Source organism: Neolamprologus brichardi, chromosome 14, assembly GCF_056152115.1.
Source record: "Neolamprologus brichardi isolate AB-2024 chromosome 14, ASM5615211v1, whole genome shotgun sequence".
NCBI lineage: Eukaryota > Metazoa > Chordata > Actinopteri > Cichliformes > Cichlidae > Neolamprologus > Neolamprologus brichardi.
In genome coordinates, this window is record NC_142117.1 from 33,268,996 (window position 1) to 33,289,803 (window position 20,808).

The 20,808-nt window shown below is 40.4% G+C and overlaps 1 protein-coding gene across 1 annotated transcript in view; it reads right to left on the reverse strand.

Moving 5' to 3' along the window:
• bcl9l (bcl9 like) overlaps positions 1 to 20,481 on the reverse strand; it is a 29,582-nt gene extending 9,101 nt beyond the window's left edge. Inside the window, exons 1-3 of the mRNA XM_006796659.3 lie at positions 20,109 to 20,481; positions 2,885 to 2,958; positions 2,378 to 2,791 (exon numbers count right to left, since the gene is read on the reverse strand). Coding sequence (XP_006796722.2) covers positions 2,378 to 2,705 — 328 coding nt within the window. The 5' untranslated portion in view covers positions 2,706 to 2,791; positions 2,885 to 2,958; positions 20,109 to 20,481. The remainder of the gene's footprint in view (positions 1 to 2,377; positions 2,792 to 2,884; positions 2,959 to 20,108) is intronic.
• Between the last annotated feature and the right edge of the window lie 327 nt (positions 20,482 to 20,808).

The following is a 20,808-nucleotide window of genomic DNA, read 5'->3' on the forward strand; positions in this document are numbered from 1 at the left end:
CATCTTTGTGTAATATTTAAATTTGTTTGATGATCTGAAACATTTAAGCGTGATAAACATACAAAACAAAAACAGGAAATCAGGAAGGGGGCAAACATTTTTCACACTACTGTACGTGTTGCTTGTAAAAACATCTGAGCCAAAAAACACAATTACGATTTTGTGAGAGCACGAGCTACTGTGGTTCAGTCGGTCCAAACTGCTGTGGCTGGCCTAAGATTTCCACAAAGATCAGAGAACCAAAGATGGACAGCAAATTCAAAAGATGAATAAATCTCTAGGGGTTAAAGAAAAGATCAGCACACTCTGATCTCTCTGATTACTGACTGCACATGCTTCCAGATAAGCTTTATGACAATTCATTGATCATCTTTTTGTCTTCAGAGCAAAACGACTTCCAAATAAGCATGAGTTTGGGTAACCACAGTCCTAACCTATAAAGTTAAAGTGAAAAAGGAAATTGAAATGACAGTACAGACAACCCAACAGCAGAGGGAGGACTGGTACCTTTTTTCAAAGTAGTAGTTACAGATTTATCTAAGAAAAACAGTTAGTGAGGCAGTTTTTTACTGCATATTTTAGGTCTGGCTAATATAACACATGTAGAATAACCAAATGAATCCGAACATTTGTGTTTGTGTGAATGCATAAATGATGACAAATTAAAGGGAAAAACTTAAATGTTAGTGTTAGCTCTGTTCACCACCATAGCAGTGTTTTACTCCTATAGCAGAATCGCAAAGAATCAATGCCAAAGCCGACTTAAGCCGCTCTAGTGGCACACATTGGCACAATACCTTACTAAAGTCCCTGTGCAGACATGGACTCCTCTCTGATAACCTGATAGCGCACAAGAGTCAGTTTCATCACCATTCGGTCGGCCACTTTTCTTTAAGAATCACAACTGCAATTTTCCACAATCTTCATGTACCACTTTCAGAATGGTGCAAGTCTAAACCCATGCCGCTAAATTAACTGGAAGACCCGCACAAGATTATGATCATGTGTGTATTATGTATTTTAAGTTGCTCAACAATAAACATCACAGTTTAAGAGAATGCTCTAAAAAGTATCAACACGAGTGTATCGTTCGCCTTGAGGCTCACGCTTCTAACATCAGCCGAGCTAATCTCTAGAAAGCATCAAAGCTACTCCTTTAAGAAAAAAGTGTTACAAATGTCTAACTTCACACTTAAGTCTTTACAACAATGACAGAATCTGTGAGTTTGAGTTTTTACAGCAGGAGCTGTGGCTACTTTGCTGCTTCCAGCTGTTTGCGGAAGCTCATGTTTTAAGTTTATTCCATACCTGCTACATCAGAAAGCAGCAGAAATTAGTTAAAGTTAGACCCAAAACTGAAACAAGATATAGCATCAAATTACACCGTGCTCACCTCTTAAAACTAATCTGTCCCACATAGATGCATCTTAATAATTCACAAGGCATGGCATATCCCATGTGAAGTAGCTATCAAAGTAATCAAAATACAGCTACTATGGTTAGGAAACATCACTTGATGAACTGTCAAATTGTCAAAGCATGATATTGCAGTAGTGCTATGGATCAATACTGTGGGTCTGAATGAATCCACCCAATCTTTCATTCTTTCCTCTTAGCCTCTGCTGTTCTATGTGCTGGAACCACACCTCATCCCTGAGTGTTTATATGTGTGTTTGTGTTAATTATTAATGTATTGATACATTATTGTGTTTGTATATTCATACTGTGGGGACTCTCCACCCGTTTTGGGGTCAAAAAGCAAGTTCCCATAATGCAAATCATTAACTTTGATAAGACAATTTCAGTTCTGTGCATGTGTGTGTGGTGTTTGTGTACGTGTGCGTGTGTGTAAGGTTCGAGCAATGCACAGGAAGCCCAGATGAGTTTCACAAAACACATGATGAACTCTTAAAATAGCACTAGCAAACAAATGCAAATCAAGCACTTTGTACTGAACCACATGAACAAAAATATTTACACTCATCACCTCCTGTTTTAATAGTATCCTCTCTAGTATTACTAAGTTGTCGCGACCACATGAGCTTTCTTGCTCTCGGAGCACTACAGAAACCCCAGATGTTTTTTCATCTGAGACACGTCACTGCTGTGAAGGCATGGCGAAAACAATCAGAAGCCAGGGGGAAATTCTGATGCTTCAGTGAAAGGTCAGGGCATTTCAGCATGAGAGAAAACAAGTTCTTCTGTCCTCGCAGTCCTTGTATTCACTTCCTGCTGTGGAGGAGGTGAATGCACGTAATCTGGTATTTCGGGTAAAGATCTGGCTGATAGGGAGGTAAAGGAAATGAACTTATGCATAATTAGAAGAAAAAAAAGCACTCACTACAGAGCACCCTCTATATATCGATACATGTCTTACCCCCTTTGGCATCTGTCTCCAGGACTGGAGGAACAGCATTTCTTAATTCACCAGAGTCGATGGAGACGCTCCGATCCCGCTTGGTTTTGGTTTTCAGCATCCCTCCAGTGCCACTCACTGATTGGCTGCCAACTTTGAGCCCAGGGTTGCTCAGAGACAACTGGCTGGTTTTGACTCCATGGTTGCCAGAACCAATGCCCTTTGAACCCAGGTGGGTAGCAGATCCTGGCTGCTGCTGCTGCGCCTGCTGATTTACGCTGGGTATTTGGGATCGGCTGTCACCGGTGACCTGCTTGCCATGACTGGCCAGTTTATTGTCTGGGTGCATTTGAAAGGCTGGTGATTGAGGTGAAGGTCTGGTAAGGAGAACTGCTGGGCTGTTAGTCAGTGGAGTCACATTGCTTACAGGCGACACTGATGGAGAAAAGAAAAAAAATCAGTGATCAGTATTTTAAAGGCTGGTTCTGGGTTAGGTGTTTGAACCAAACTTAAACCGTGTTCACTCACCTCATCTCACCTAGACACTCAGCTGACACATCGCCATGCTGGTTTCCAGGATGCTTCACTGACCACACATAGACCTAGGGGACAGTAACAGAGGAATATCATTAGCAGAGGAAGAGGGCGACCTTTACAGCTAACACTGTTAGTTATGTGTCCTCAACCTGTGGGTCAAAGTCAGCGTCATGAGACAGAAGAGAGAGAAAAAGCCAAAGACTGATAACAGAGTAAGGCCAAAAACACACCGAGGTAACTGTCTCTTTAAGGCAAAGAGTGCAAAACTGAGTTTGAGCTGGGGGAGGGACCCGAAACTCAGAAGTAGCTCAGTAGCAGTGTTTAAGGTGCCGCCCTCTACTAAACACTTTGCAAACCGCAAAAACTCCACCACATACAATGCTGTTTAGCAAAAATCCTGTTTCCTTCACTTAGACACACTCATTCCTGTTTCACACTTGAAGCACAAAACAGATAAAATAACTACTCGATACTAACAGATTTTATTTTTGGACTATTTAGACACGCAACCAAATCTCAAGACATCATCAGAACTATCTACCTTTGCTTTAATGTAATTTAGAGTGACCAAAGATCCCAGGAAATGAGGCCCTAATCCTAGACTTTCAATTATTTTCTTTACAGAAAAGGTTAAGGTATAATAACAGCCTTTTCCCAAGCAAGAATGAAGCTAAATATTAGTAATGGAGGACTTCAAATCAAATCTGCTGCTGCAAGCTGGCACCCTTTTGACACCGCCACCTGCCTATGTCCATAACCTCAAGTTTCTGTTTTTAATATCTGCTACTGCAGTGAGCCATTTTTGGTGAAAAATATTTTTATGCATTCTAACAACTAGCTCTAAACAAGCAGACTGAGCTCATCCCATAAAAGATACCTGCGCAGAAAACATTAGTTCTTCAATATTTGCAGGTTTCAAGATTAGCTGGTCAAAAAAAAAACCCTGTTTAAAATAAATATCTAGGCCAGATCTTTGGCTGACATCAGGCAGATCGCGTGTGAACACTTCTGACTGATGACACAATCCTAGTCAATCAGGTCAGCTGTTCTGCTCCAAAGGAACCATCTGTAGCACTCACTCACCTTCACAGGTAATGGTAAACACAATGCTCCCATTAGTCATTAACCAACACTGGCTCAAGTCAGCACAGGAGGGTGCCTTGTTCACTGGCTGAGGATTTCATCATTCATTAACTCAAACAGGGACAGTCAGACGTCGTAACTGTTGACAAAGTATGACTCACTGCTTTGTGCAACACAAAGGGGAGGCAGACTAATCATATGGTGACAGGCTGACCTTCAAGTGGACACTTATGAAAAGAAAGAGCCGGCTAAAATGAATACCCGTCTAGTGGTTATCAAGCCAACTCTGTCATTTGTGCTACTGTTGGCATGTTGAGGGGAATCGAGGCAATAAGGGTGCAGCTTAAATTGGAAAAAGTGGAAGAATTGAAGAGTCACTGAAGTAAATCTTGTGTTTCACTTGAACACTGTAAACAGTTCAGCCTCATGCTGCCATTATCCGCCACTTCTTGCAACATGTATGGATGTCTACTGTAATGTTCTTTGTGAGTGGCTGCTTGAAAATGAAGCCTGTCTCAGAGTGAATGGAGAGAATTGAGTTTACATTACATTCGCATGTTTAATATACATCACATTTGTTTTTTTGCAACAAAGATAGCGATGGTGGAAAAGCTTAACTCGAATCTTCATAATGGGACTTTACAAACCACACAGTGGCAGTACACACTCTTTGTACTGCTATTTGAGTCTCTCGTTTGTTCTCCGTTTTATGCAGGAGATTGGCATGCATCTCCTCTCCAAAACACACAAAAAAGCAAAGCAACATAGGTGAAGTAAAAATCAATGTTATTAATGTGGTCTTATATTACTGCAAGAGCAATTAAAGCTTCCTACCATGGTGGTAACCCTTGTGGCTGCTATGTGTTTTTTTGTTTGTTTGTTTTTTGACCTGCCAGGACCCATCTTTTTTTTTTTTTTTTTTTTTTAAATATACACGAGGTGCATGTTTTAGCAAATCTCAGAAAGCAATTTGGACTGAAGCAAAAAAAGCCTTGCAATTTTATATATTGTTAAGGATTTGGTGTATGCATGTGTGATTTTACATTCCTGTGCATAGAATTATATAGAATCAGACAGTATAGAATTCTACTGACTGTAGTTAACTGCAGTGAGTTTTGGTTGGCCTGATTGTTTTGGAAAATGCTCATCTACTGGGATTTACACACACACACACACACACCTCTCTTCAGAGTTTATAAAGAAGGGTCAGAAGAAGAGAAACTATTCAGAGGGCGACAGTTCTCTGAAATTAAATGCCTTGTTGATACCAGAGGTCAGAGGGGAAGGGCCAGATTGCTTCTAGTCAACAGGAAGGCAACAGTAACTCAAATAACCACTCGTTACAACCAAGGTATGCAGAACAGCATCTCTGAACATGCCTCAGATCTGGAAGGACTACACCAGGTGCCACTCCTGTCAGCTATGAATAGGAAATGAGACTGCAATGTGAGCTTGGGCTCACCAAAACTGGTCAATACAAGACTGGAAAAACATTGTGTAATAAAACAAGTGTTGAATTCTGCTGTAACATTCAAAAGGTGGGATTAGAATTTCTAGATGGCATGAAAGCAACGATCCTTTCTGCCATGTATAACTTGTTCAGACTGGTAGTGGTGGTGTAATGGTGTGGGGGATATCTTCTTGGAACACCAACTGAGCATTGTTTAAATTCTATAGCCTACCTGAGTATTGTTGCTGACAATGTCCATCCCTTTATGACCACAGTGTACCAATCTTCCTGCTTCCACCAGGATACAAACCATTTGCCAAAGCTTAAATAATCTCAAACTTGCTTCTTGACTTCATGAAATGACATGGCAACAAGTTAACTGTATTCAAATGGACTCTATAGTCATCTATAGATGTCTATAGACATCTTCGGGATGTGGAGGTGCAAGATATTCACTTCATGGATGTGCAGCCAAACAATTAAAATAGACCAAAAGAACCAAAACATTCCCAAGAGAAATATTTCCAGCAACTTGTTTATTCTAGAGAGCAACAGGGGTCCAACCCTGTACTATTGAGGTGTACCTAACAAAGTGACTGAGGTTATTAACTGTGCAGCATGAAGACCTGAACATCACAGCTATTCAATATTGTCAATATTAGTTTTCAGCCTTTGATTCTCTGAGTCTTTTAATGATAAAGATCTCAACTTTTTATTTTATTTTTTTTTAAATCACTTCTCAACTTGCCCTGTGACAGACTGGCGACCTGACCAGGGTGTACCCCGCCTCTTGCCCTACGACAGCTGGGATAGGCTCCAGCAGCCCCTGCGACCCTGAAAAGGATAAGAGGAAGCGAATGGATGGACGGATGGATGGATGGATGGATGGATGGATGGCACTTCTCAACTTATCTAGTCTTTTGGTGTCCTGATCCAGATTTTGAGTCAATTCCAAATTAGCATCTGTTATGCTAAATAAATAAATAATCAACCGTCATAATAATAATAATAATAATAATGTCTAAAAATGTTCTGACAATCATTGCATTCTATTATTTACATTTTACAAAGCATCTACATTTTTTGAAATGGGGTTATAATCCAACTCTCCAAAGTTCAAATACTGACTTTAATTGGTGTCATCTGCATTGATTACATGGTGACCTCACCACACAAGCATAATATTTTTAAAAGTCAAGCTTGAGATATGATAAAGTACTTAATTATAGTGACATTTGAAAAGTACAATAAATCAGATCAACCTGACATCTGTGCAATTAATGAAATAAAGAAAGTAAAAATCAAATCCCTATTCATTTAATTTCTGGCAGGTTTGAAAATTCTATCTAGCTGTCTAGCTTCTCTGTTCATGTTGACAAGATTATAGCTCTCCATCTGGTCACACAGACTGTGGCTTTCCTGATCAAATACGGTCTCCTACAGTTATTTCTGGTGTTTTCAAATATGGTGTTGTCATATGCATCTCAAATTCTAAAATATTGGCCCTTTATGAAAGATGTTGATAAATTTTACACCCAAGTTGAAATTGGATAAGACTCAGCCTCCCATAATGGGTAAGAGCAGAGATAATGGAGTTTCATTATACATTCAATTAAGATTCAAGTCTTAAGTGTGCTAAAGAACATGCTGACACACTCTGGAAATGTATATACACCAATATACTCTAGCCTCTAGCTCGTTATGTAACCGGGGAGTGCTTCTTTATAAATTGCACATTACCAAACTAATAAATCAGCCATACTGACCAACTACATAGCCCCCCAAAAATAAGAAACTAATGCAAAAAATAACTTCAAAAGCTGCACAAATTGATACACTCTGTGTAGCAATTCAGATACATGTGCCTTAGTAAATGACAACACACTACACTGCTAGCACACAGCACAAATGCAAGCATAAGGTGCATAGTGGTGGTGGTTGGAGGGGGGGAGGGGGGTTACAGGCCTGAGTACTTCATTGGCTGACTGCGAAAAGTATGCTCAGCTTTTGAAAAGTCAACTGACACACATACACTCATACACACAGACACACACACACACACACACACATATGGTTTTATAGTACGCACTGTTTGCATACAGTAAAACAGGACACATCGTCATGATGTAGTTTGTTTTTGTGATGCAACAGTCAAGCTGTCAAAGAAAGAATTAATACAGAGAACTAAATGTATATTTCTTGGTTCAAAATGGGTATTTTGGGTGGTGACACAAAATTAAGCATAAGCAGGCATCAGCTCAGAGATTCCCTGATTATGTTGAGAGAGATGCTGCAACATATGTTAAAAATGACTCTGTCGCATGGCGGTATAAATAGTTACAGGGCCCTGCCAACTTCATAGTTAGCACATGCAAAAGCTAATGCGGTGACCGTGCACAGGGTTTCAGCTTAGTTGCTCCTCAACGACTCAAGATTACACACAAATGCACTTTCCTTTCTAATGTTGTGGGGAAAAACTTAAAAAACCCAAAACAAAAAAGGCATAATAGTACTCATTTTACACTTTCCGTAAAATACAACAGTAATTAAAGAGAAAATAACACTTTTGTACAAACAATCAAATAAATTCTTTCAGCATCTAAATATCCAAATCATTCACCCAACTTTGAAATTCTGCTATTCATAAACAATTCTGCTCAGTCATCCAAGAATGTCAACAGCTAAGTCTGTCTAGGCAGCTATTTAAATGAAATGCTCACTCAGTGGACTGATGGAGACTGACAGGAAGTGTGTCTATATTTGAACTGCCTCTTTTCAAATATGCCAGTGTTCCAAGACTCTGAAGATCCCAGCTTAGTTTCAACTAATGCACTCTGCTATACTGCAATACTGCCAACCAGCCTACCTTCATAAAAGCTATAAATTTCAGCTTTTGTTTAACCTGTCCTCGTACTGTAGCTAATAGAGGAAGTCCTTTATAGTGTCGATTTGCATCAAGTAATGTGTTCATAATATTTAGCAAATGCTTGTGTATGCAAATAGATTGAGCAAAATATTATAAACAGCTCTTATGTTTTATCCCCAGCATAGGAAATGTACATGCCAGCAGCCAGGGGGGGATTACTTCATAAATGGCATCTCGTTACAGATATCCATGAAGTCATGCGATGCATACTGCAGCCCATGACATAGCATGCCATTGTTTCCGAGGAAGATAGATGAGATGATAACTTTACTGTAAAGACTGTTGCCTTTGGTTGCGAGAACAAAAGTTATTGTCTTGCGCCAAGCAGAGCAGGGTGTGTACAATTAAAGGATTTATACTCATGTGCACAATATTTACTGAGTTAACTTGAAGTATCTGCTTAAGACAAACAAGTTCAATCGGCAACTGTTGATTAAATGGAGATGATTCAATTTTCCAAATACGAAATGTAAAATAACATCCAACGATGCACAGTATCGACCTCAGTCATACACTGTAAATCTCTCGGCGTAGTTTTGTATTATGAGCACATTCACTACCAGTTACTAAGTTAGAGCAGCTGCTCATTCTAGCCCACTTTAAAACTTAATCCTCAGGAGCCAGTTCATAAAAGTTTGTCTTGTACACAAACCAACATTTTTTCCATTGCTTCCATTCCTCACTTTTATAAACATATTAAAAAAAAGATTTGTTTTCATGCACACATGTGCAGCAGAGAAATAAAAATAACAGCTGGCATTATCGTGTTAATTTCCTCACGCTGTTTGCCTTACTGTCTTTCTTATTAATGCAATTTCGATTTAACGTGTTCCTTGAGTTGCTGCTGCTTTTAAAGGCAAGTGTCAGCTGGACACGTGCTTATGCAAAAGCGAGGTCTAATGTGGTAAGGAAAATGTTCCCCATTTGACATTTGCACAACTTGTTTGAGAAGCAAATTCAGTTTGAAAATTGGATCTTGTCCAGCAGCGTCCAATTTGTGCTCCAAACAAGCAAGGGGAATAATTCAATGAGTTTTAAAATCCACAACACATGATGTTTACATGTAAAGCCAATATATGCACGATAAATGCACATAAGGCAGGCCATCACACTCACACATATGCGCTTACATTCTTTCAAACAAACATCATTTCTCTCGGTTAAGGCTCGGGGTTTGCTGAGTGTTTTGAATATATTTGCCAAAAGGAATTTGACTGCGAGTGTAGAAGATGCTTGCTATATTCTATTTTTCAGCATTTTTTTATTTATTCTTTTTTCAGATGCTCTTTGCTGTACTTCCACGCTAAATTTCACCATAACACGAGTTTTTCGGAGTATACAGCAATCAGAGGTAATGTATTGTGTATATGACTAAGGCTAGTGTGGGTCACAAGTCTAATTTTGATCACTGTACAATCAATTAGATCTGCAATGTCTAAAATGTCTAAAAAAATAAATTAAAAAAAGGAAAAGCTTAAACTTGGCTTTACTGTATGAGCTCAGCATAGTTTAACATTTTAGCATCGGTGAAATATTTTACAGTCAAACTGCTGTGACTGCTGTGTCTTGCTTCATGTTTGGTTGTTAGCTTTCAGCTTAGTACTTTTTGCTCCTAAGACAAGTCATCTCATTTTATCAGAGATTTAGCTGCGTGTCAAAAGGTTTATGTTATCAGTTCAGTAAAACAGATGGCAACACTAGTTTCTGTTGCACCGAGTTGCCCGTTTATTGCAGACAGTATAAATGCTGGTTTTTATTTAGATCCTTGTGTTTGCTGTATCAGCAGTTGATCCGCTGTATTAAACTACTTTTCACCTGTTGTGTTCACGTGCCCAGAAGATTTAACACACCACTGTAAGCGGCCACAAAGGACACTGTTGCCACTGTTCTGCAAATTCTACAAACCTTTGCTCCAGCTGATTTTCAGTTTCAGTTTATTCCAGATTAGGCAATAAAAACACAAGGTTGGGCTTGGGAAAAGATGACTGGGTTAAAATACAACCCTTTCAATAACGTTAGCCATTTCTTGGAGAGTCTGGCAGAAAGCCTCAATGCAATATTTACCCATGTGCAGCCCTGCAAGGTCACGGAGAGAACAAAATACGAATACACAGTGCTGCTCTGTTGATCACCAGCAGTAAACAGAGGCCAAAGTGTTTAACAGTACTAATGAATGAATAATGTGTGTGAGGCAAGAGCACATACGGTTAAACTGACTTTTTAGACATTAGCTGTTTAACAAACTGCATTTGCACTTGGCGCCAGTCAAAATGTAGTCTAAGAGAAGGAAACCAAGTTTAATGTGATTTGCCGCTCTGTGCTCCACCTTACAGTAAGGTCACGGCTAACACAACCTGTGTGACTTCACATAACATCGCTTCTGTGAAGGACTAATTCAACTTAAAACCTTGCCTTGCATGATATACTGGCAAAGGTCTAGAAAAGGGGAGGTTCTAAAGTATAAATGCAAGTTGTAAGGATCATGTCAGTAACTCTTTTGGAAGTGGAAATGATTACTGTGGCTTCTCCTGAGGATTGTGGACTAATGATAGATTCTCTCTTCAAATAAATTCTCACCAAAATACATAGACTAAATCTAATCATCTGTGCATATTCCTTTACAATAACTGGATTTAAAGTGTTTTCTAATATGTTTTTTTGTATGTTGGCATGCTCTGCTGGAGATGGTGCTTTTAAGTTAAATGTGTGTCCTAAATGTGGGTTAATGTGGCTCCAACATGCACAACTCCATGCACAAAGGTTGTAAACAAGCCCCAAATTGTCACCCTTATCACCACTAACCGCTTTCCCCAGAGTTAGACACGGAGTCTCTTTCACAGGATTTCTATTGGTGAATATACCGCTGAGCTCTATAACGGGCCTTGAAAATTTTTATTAAAAGTGACATAACCCAGACAGCCTTGAAGGCATTTAATTGAGAATGTGTAAATAACTATGACACCCAATCATTACAGTGAAGGGGGGTGTGCAGGAACAGTTTGACTGGGACATACTGTGATGATGTTTGAAATAGTGAAATTGATATAAAAAGAGGAAAAATATATTGCGGATACAGATAATATATAAAGTGTTACTGTGGATAGCAAAGTATAGGATTTCCAAAATGCATAAGATTAAGTTACTAGAATAGCTTTGCATTATTCACACATCAAAAGTACTATTTATCTATCCTGCTCTGAAGGTCCTCAATTCGTCTAAGCTCTCAACCAAGCTGCAATTTTAATTCTCATTAAACGCTTGATTGGCTACCTCTCAAAAATGGAAGGTTTGAACAGCAGATGGGTGGGACTATCGCGTTCAGCATTAGGTGACCTTTTCATGATATTTACTCTCTTTGATATCATACACTTCCAGTAGAAGAAAAACCAATGAAGAAGCAATACATGGAGTATTTGGAGAAGTCTGAAATCCAAGCTTTTGGCTCATAGAATTACTTCTACATATGATGACTTCATTATATTAAACTTTGGTTATAATAAATAGTTTAATATGGGCACTCACCATTGTAACAGTGTGCCAAATGGCCTGTTAACATCCCCTTTGGCAGCAAGAATCCATTCTGGATGACACAAAGAATCCACCAAGCTATCTTTATCCTGTCTTCCTTCTCTCACCCCAACCGGTCGCAGCAGATGGCCCCGCCCCTCCCTGAGCTTGGTTCTGCTGGAGGTTTCTTCCTGTTAAAAGGGAGTTTTTCCTTCCCACTGTCGCCAAAGTGCTTGCTCACAGGGGTCATATGATTGTTGGGTTTTTCTCTGTATCTATGAAGCGCCTTGAGGTGACTTTTGTTTGTGTTTGCGCTATATAAATAAAATTGAATTGAATTGAAATCTTCTTACTGCTTTCTCCTGGTTTGTGGAGAGTTTTTTCTTCTTCAGTGTTTGGACAACTACTTAAGGGAGTCTAAGGTGCCGATTCCTGGAATAATTTGAGAAGTCATTATATTTATAACACTGGCCTTCACTAATGGCAACTGTGAAAAAGCCATAGCTTTAACAAAGCATGTAAGAATGGAAATCTTTGTAAACACTGTCACAGAGTGACAGTGAAAGGGGTACCCATTCAAGACTGTGCACAATAAAATAAAATAGCTTCTCTAAAATTTTGCAAAGTATATTTCCTTTTTTACTTGATGCCTTTTGGAGCCATGTTCCACCTTTCACAACTGATACTCCGATTAAATGTTGGACAATTAAATGCAAAAAGAAAGAAAGAAAAAAAAAGCAATTAAAGGGACGACACAAAGCTGAAAGGCAAATACAACATTGCTTTGTCAGCCTCCAGCAGCCAAATTGATCTGCAAGCCATGCAACTTTAGAAAATTAACAGGGATGATGATAAGTGCTCTCTTAGGCTTAAATATGTTGAATCAGCCATCAAGTTCCTGCCAATTTTCACTAAAGAAAAACCAAGTGTGACCAGTAATGTCAAACTACTTCTGAGTGACAGCGATCAGTACAGTGGGGCAAAAAAGTATTTAGTCAGCCACCGATTGTGCAAGTTCCCCCACTTAAAATGATGACAGAGGTCAGTAATTTGCACCAGAGGTACACTTCAACTGTGAGAGACAGAATGTGAAAAAAAAATCCATGAATACACATGGTAGGATTTGTAAAGAATTTATTCGTAAATCAGGGTGGAAAATAAGTATTTGGTCAATAACAAAAATACAACTCAATACTTTGTAACATAACCTTTGTTGGCAATAACAGAGGTCAAACGTTTACTATAGGTCTTTACCAGGTTTGCACACACAGTAGCTGGTATTTTGGCCCATTCCTCCATGCAGATCTTCTCAAGAGCAGTGATGTTTTGGGGCTGTCGCCGAGCAACATGGACTTTCAACTCCCGCCACAGATTTTCTATGGGGTTGAGGTCTGGAGACTGGCTAGGCCACTCCAGGACTTTCAAATGCTTCTTACGGAGCCACTCCTTTGTTGCCCGGGCGGTGTGTTTTGGATCATTGTCATGTTGGAAGACCCAGCCTCGTTTCATCTTCAAAGTTCTCACTGATGGAAGGAGGTTTTGGCTCAAAATCTCACGATACTAGGCCCCATTCATTCTGTCCTTAACACGGATCAGTCGTCCTGTCCCCTTGGCAGAAAAACAGCCCCATAGCATGATGTTTCCACCCCCATGCTTCACAGTAGGTATGGTGTTCTTGGGATGCAACTCAGTATTCTTCTTCCTCCAAACATGACGAGTTGAGTTTATACCAAAAAGTTCTACTTTGGTTTCATCTGACCACATGACATTCTCCCAATCCTCTGCTGTATCATCCATGTGCTCTCTGGCAAACTTCAGACGGGCCTGGACATGCACTGGCTTCAGCAGCGGAACACGTCTGGCACTGCGGGATTTGATTCCCTGCCGTTGTAGTGTGTTACTGATGGTGACCTTTGTTACTTTGGTCCCAGCTCTCTGCAGGTCATTCACCAGGTCCCCCCGTGTGGTTCTGGGATCTTTGCTCACCGTTCTCATGATCATTTTGACCCCACGGGATGAGATCTTGCGTGGAGCCCCAGATCGAGGGAGATTATCAGTGGTCTTGTATGTCTTCCATTTTCTGATGATTGCTCCCACAGTTGATTTTTTCACACCAAGCTGCTTGCCTATTGTAGATTCACTCTTCCCAGTCTGGTGCAGGTCTACAATTCTTTTCCTGGTGTCCTTCGAAAGCTCTTTGGTCTTGGCCATGGCGGAGTTTGGAGTCTGACTGGTTGAGGCTGTGGACAGGTGTCTTTTATACAGATGATGAGGTCAAACAGGTGCCATTCATACAGGTAACGAGTGGGGGACAGAAAAGCTTCTTACAGAAGACGTTACAGATCTGTGAGAGCCAGGGATTTTCCTTGTTTGAGGTGACCAAATACTTATTTTCCACCCTGATTTACGAATAAATTCTTTACAAATCCTACCATGTGAATTCATGGATTTTTTTTTCACATTCTGTCTCTCACAGTTGAAGTGTACCTCTGGTACAAATTACTGACCTCTGTCATCATTTTAAGTGGGGGAACTTGCACAATCGGTGGCTGACTAAAAAAAGATGTAGTGGTGATGTCGCTGATTTGTGTGTGTTCTGCACAGAGGCAGGAAAGTCAGATTTCCTATTTTTGAAGGACACCATATTTTTGCCATATGGCAATGCATGCAAAAAAGGAACAAATGGAACTTATTCAGAAGTTTGCCTGGAGGAAACAGAGATAAATGTGCACGGCATTTCTGGAATTTCTGTTTAGAGCTCTCCCCAATAATTCATAAACTCCCCATTTATGAATTACTGACCATATTCAACGATATTGGTATGCGTTTCTTTCTGTTTATAGTCTTTGCTGCAAAAGTCTTTCCATTCCTCCTCCTGCCCTTATCTCCTGTTAAAAAATGAGGATACTGCTTGTCTAACCTTTGATTAAAAGGGGGGAAAAAAATAGACGTGTTAATATGTGGAAAAAGTTTATCCACAGATTTTAACTCTGTGCTATTCAGTGCTGCATTCTCAACTGTCACTCTGCTTATAGTACTTCTAGCAGTAAACTGCAGTGCATTGTGGGACAGCGCACAGGTGACAGCCACTGTTGTGGCAGATTGCCATGGAAACAAAACATGTCGCAGCACAGTATAAATATAGGCTAACCATGTGCAGAGCAAAGGTCCTGCAATAGTGCAAAGGCTACAAAAAAAACAACAACTGTTCACTTCAACGGAAGTTGTCTGAAGACAAACACTTCCTCTTTTGTTTTCTAACTTACGGTGATGTAACAAGTAACGAATTATATGGGGCAAAAAACATATGAGTTTTAAATAAGATGTTTTAGCCACCACATGCTGCAAAAAGAGCTCCGGTGCATATTGACATTGATTCTTAAAGTCTCTGGAACTCTACTGCAGTGATGCAAGACAATTCTTCCAAAAGATACGTCTTCCCTCTTGATGATAGCAGTGGTAATACAAAGATCTTCCATAAGCATTCAATTGGACTGAGGTCTGCTGAATGCAAAGGCCAAATGATATGATTCACATCATTTTCAATGCTAAACCCATGAACATGATGCTCTCTGAAGGAGGGTAATGTCATCCAGGAAAAAGCCACTCCCATCAGGATAGGAATGTTTCATCATTGGGTAAAGGTGAATACTCTGAACATGTTGTATTGCTTTGCAGAACCAATTTCTACAAGGACAATTATTCTACAGAATAATAGAGCAACCATCCCTATCAATAAAAGGAATGCAAGAGTTCAAGTCTTTCCTTTAACTTGTCTCCCTTATGTGTACAGATACACATGTGCAAATGTATAAGAATGCATGCACCCAGTTATTATACACACACCGAAGGATTTCTGCAGCACTAAGATTGGAAAACCCCAAAACAAAGCTTTAGAGTTTGAATAGTTTAGCAGTTAATGGATTAGACCATCTAAAGAACATTAACAGGCATTATCTGAGTATTCAATGGAAAACCAAGTTACTGGATGATAGATGCTTTCAAATAACAGCCTACTGTGTACAAGTAACTTGTAAAACTCTAAAACATTTGGTTAATGTTTTTAAGAAAGCTAAATTTATGTAGAGATAAGAGAAGGTAGTCTCTGCTATTTTAAGCTTTTGGTCAGTTTCTAAAATAAAGATCAAGTTTCATTTTCTCAATCTGTGAACTCAGAACTGTTTTCTGTGTATTACAATTGTAGAAAGATTAATTTCATGGATTGGCTAGTGATAATTTTGAGGTAGGTGGAGTATTTGTTAGCAATCCCCTGCTATGCAGCATTGCTGCCTTTTGATATAACAGGCCTAACTGAACAGTGACAACAGGAAGGATGACCTGAGTTCATGTGCCAGAGACCGGGTGGATATTTCACATGCTTGATTCACGTGTAGTCTGAGCTGCTAATGCCTGGAAATGTAAACATTTCACACGTAGATCTGACAAAGACCTTCACAGTTTGGAAATCTTTTCATGGTTTTCAATTCGCAGTTTTTCCTCAGCTCACGGATAAGGAAATTCTGGGCTCATTTTGTACAGAGGGTCAAGGGTTGTATCCTTTCCAGCACATTCTGGGAAGAAAGCCAACTGGAGCAAAGAAAAAGGCTGAACTGCAGCCTCGGTACAGACAGAAGGCAGGCATTACAGCACAGAAGCAGCTGGAAATGGAAGACTGAGGGACAGAAGCCATTCAGTGTCTAGCTGAACACACATTTCCCAGTCTGCACAGGAGAGGATGGCCACTCTGTGCAACCAGACACAATGTTTGTCCGTGCAGGTCAAAGACGATCTAAATGAAAATAAGTTTTATGCAACAACTATCATGCAGCATACAATAACATCGAACTTTTTAGATCTGTTGAATTCCTTTTAAGGGTGTCTGAAGGATTGCACTCTGTGGCAGACAAAGACACAGACTGATGGAGACATGTCATTCCTGATATACTTCTTTGACCTCTGCCACCTGGTAAGCAGGTGGTGCATCGTAAGATAAAGTCTCAGTGGATAAGTCAGAGCAGTCGCATGGAGGCCCACACAACTCTTACAGTCACCATCTTGATGAGATTTACCCAAAGAAGAGTTCAGTCATTCAGAAGAAAGGCAGGCAGGTAGTAGACTGGTACTCATCTACACTGAAAGGAGACAGTTGAGGTGTTTTGGGAATATGGGTAGAATGGCCCCTGGACACCTATTAGATGAGAAGGAGAAGACTCGGGACAAACCCAGGACACCCTGGATTGATTGCGTCTCTCTGCTGCAACAGTCTTGATGTCCTCCCAGAAAAGCAGAAAGAGAGGTGGCCTAGGAGAGGGAGGCCTGGGCATCTTTGTTTAGACTACTGCCCCCAAAAAGCCAAACTTAGATAAACAACAGAAAATGGATGGTAACAGAACTCAAAGCCAACTGGTGTCCCTCTGGAGACCATTTGAAGATTTATTCCCCAAAAAAGCAGTGAACCAAAAGTATACACTAAACAAAACATGACTTAACAATTTACTCTTTAACTAAATTAGTACACGGAAGTTCTAGAATGAGAAACTTTAAAAATCTTATCACTACAACCTTTAGCTGGTTAGAGGTAGAAGCAGAAAGGTGACTGTCCAGAGAAGAAAGAAAACCCAGAGGAAAGTCCACCTGGATTAAACAAGCTGTGTAAATACTGGACTCAAGGTGGGAAATTACCTCCAGATCATCTAAGCTTTTGCACATGTTTGGCTTTTGCTGTCTAAATTATAGTAAATGTTAGATCTGGCTAACGTTCAAGAGTGATTGGAAAAGGAAGCATGTAAGCTCAGCAATGATGAAGCGTGGGAGCACTTCTGCAATTGGTTTTGTATCCCAAATATTTAGTTTGATTAAAAAAAAATCTTCCTCTTTAAATCACCCAGAATATCACTGACCTTATAAACTATGTTTCTGCATCAATGCAACGATACAGTTTAAATCATCTAACCTGTAGTTGCTTCAAATTCCCCTGTCGCGTCTAAGCGGCATCCCAGGAAAGGACTAACACCTTCACACTCACTGTTGTTATGCTGTGCAGAGTTCAAATGGCATTGTTTTCACCTGACCGGACAAACTCAAGTTAAAGAGCCTGAATGCACAGCTCTGAGTGTGCCTGGTGTGAGCAAAGGGTATTGATGTCATTTGAGAGCTTTGAGAACCAGCGCACACTGGTCAGTATGATCCACTGACAGGACTGTATGCAAAACATGCAAAAGATAAGCACAGAGAAAGGCACAGAAACAACAGCTCTGTGACATTAACGTGAACTACACACCCGAGTCGTAGTGCACTTTCACTTAGACTGAGGATTTGCCCAGTTTTTCCCCTACTAGTCTATAGATTCTGGTACTAAAGTGTCTTAGTATATTCAGTGGTGTGGAAATGTTCTCAATGTCACATTATTCTTTCATAGCTCACCTTCGCAGCGCTCCCTGTAACTCACCCCAAAGTTCTCAGATCACCTAACCAGATAAGAAACACTTTGTCAGCAGCTCACCAAATCTGTGTCTGCTTGAACACATTCATTCAAATCAACTCTGGACTAAAAGGGAGACAGGAAATAGACTTTTCATTCATGCCTAGAATATAATCAATGAATGCATACATGCTTACTTATGCTTTCTTTCCTTTCTACTGTTACAGAAAGACTGCCAAATCATCACTGGCGCTGTCACTTGTTTTACGCGTGTGCTTCTAAGTGTGCCCGAGTACCAAAACGTCCATGTATTTTGTCAAACGCTGCACATGTAGTGAAAAACAACACCAATAATATTTCGTCCATTATGCCCTTACATAGTGGATTAATTGCCTTGCACAAGGTTTCCATCATTATCCACTACAGCCTCATTTAGACAGCCCCAAAGGACAAAACACATTTAAAAACAAAAAAACAGGCTTGAGTCAATGAAGGTCTACAGGTAGGCTGTGGACTAATCTTTAGGTAAAGACATATATAGCATTTTTTTTAAAAGGAAAAGAAAAGATGCTGAGAGATGTTTCACTTCCAATGGAAAGAAACACAGAAGGTACTGAAGCCCTGAAAGACAATTCGGATCAAGTTGCAAACTCTGTTAGGTGCTATATATAGCTCACCAGGATATTGTAGATACACACACAGCATGAAGAGCCAGTGCACACATGAGCAGAGGCTATGTACCAAAAAGAGAAAAGCTTTAGTATGAAGTAACTGCTTTACTGTCACCCCATATTCAACAGGCTGAACTGGCAGGACCATGGGATGCTATAAGTTTTATACTTGAGATCAAGCACACATGCATACAGAAATATATATGATATATGCAGACATACAGAGAGAAAGAGAGAGAGTGGTGAAGATAAACAGGTGAGGGGCAAAGAGTGTGTCCCTAAACAATTATGCAAACACTTGGCACCCGCGTCAACGCAATTAGCTATAAAACTAGAATTGCCGTTGTGTTTTTACCATGGCACGCCTGTTGTAATTGTATTAATATACAAATCTTGTTATAACACGCTTCTGTAGCCGTTGTGTAACTGAATCACAGCGCAGCAAGCGTGCCTATTAAAGTACAAACATTTTAAAACAATGGTCATTTTCCTAAATTAAAATAACGCTGAATGGGGTAACAGTAAAGTGACAGACAGCAATAGTTGAGCAGCGGGGATATTAGCGGCATGTCGTGCTCTACATGCCCCCGCTGAGCCTGTGTTTAAGTGACAGGTATCGTTACGCAGCCTGTCACCCACTGAACATGGTTTAGCTGTTTAGCACAAAAACCATTCAAATGCAGCTTTGGCTTAGACTCTCAGATTAGCTAGCGGTCAAGCTAATATTGGTAATTTACACATCTGGATTAAAGTGTCCCCATCGGCACACGGGGACCAGTGAAACATAAAGTTGGCCAAGCACTGCATTCTTGTTAGGAGAATTTAAGGACACATGCCCCTGATGTGAACCCCAGCCAGAGCTCCTGAGTGGAGACTTGCTGCGCCAGCCAGGTCCACGGGCTAACTTAGCATGCTAATTCATGTCTTCGCTAGGCTACTTGCTCGTAAGCTGACGTTGCCGTAGCACACATCTGCAAGCGAACCAGTGCTAGCTAATGGGATTTGAACTTTGTTATTGGCTTGCTAGCGACCCGAAGACTTCCTAAAAGGAAGGGAAAGTTATGCGGGTCCACACGTTACGAAGACAGCTCCGAAATATGTGCGAACAGCTAGCATGTCTCGGCAGTGACAGTGTTTTGAAATGCTGTGTACTCTACCCCATTTGGCTGCTGTCTGAGATCAGAAGAGGCCGATGTCAGGACTGACGGCCAATCGACATTCCCCGGAGTGGCCGCCACCGCTTGCTCCGTCCGCCGTAACACTGCGCAAGATGGTCCCGATCCTGCTGTTTGATAGGAAAAGGAGCTGGTGCAGTTTGACGGCGTTTCGGGTGATGATTAATAACACGCCGTGTCTAGGTTGAAGTTTCGGTGGAAATCAGAGGACGCGTCACCTTGCAGCGGTTCATGACTCCCACTATTCAAGATGTAGAAGGGCAGGACGTTGCATTTCTCTTCGAGTCCATATCACTCCCAGTCGCTGACAATAATTAGTGTGGCCACACGGGCATCCGTATGTCACTATGCTGATATGTCATGCTGGACTTCTGGACTTCTGTGCTGTCCGAGGGTGGATTGCTTCCCATTCTCTTCAGATTATCTGAATATTTATATTAATTCGAGATGATACTGATGTAAGATCCCTGAAATAAAATTTTGATTTACAGATTTCAAGTGCACCAAGCGATGAAATCCAAGAATCACTCAATCAGTTAAGTGTTTTATTTCCATTTGATAAGACCTATGCCGTCTTGGAAATCACCATTTCCATTTCAGCTCCCACACCACTTTTCTAATGGACACCATCGTGCAGTAGAAAACTCTGATTTCATCCACCCACTGCATAAACAGTTAGAAA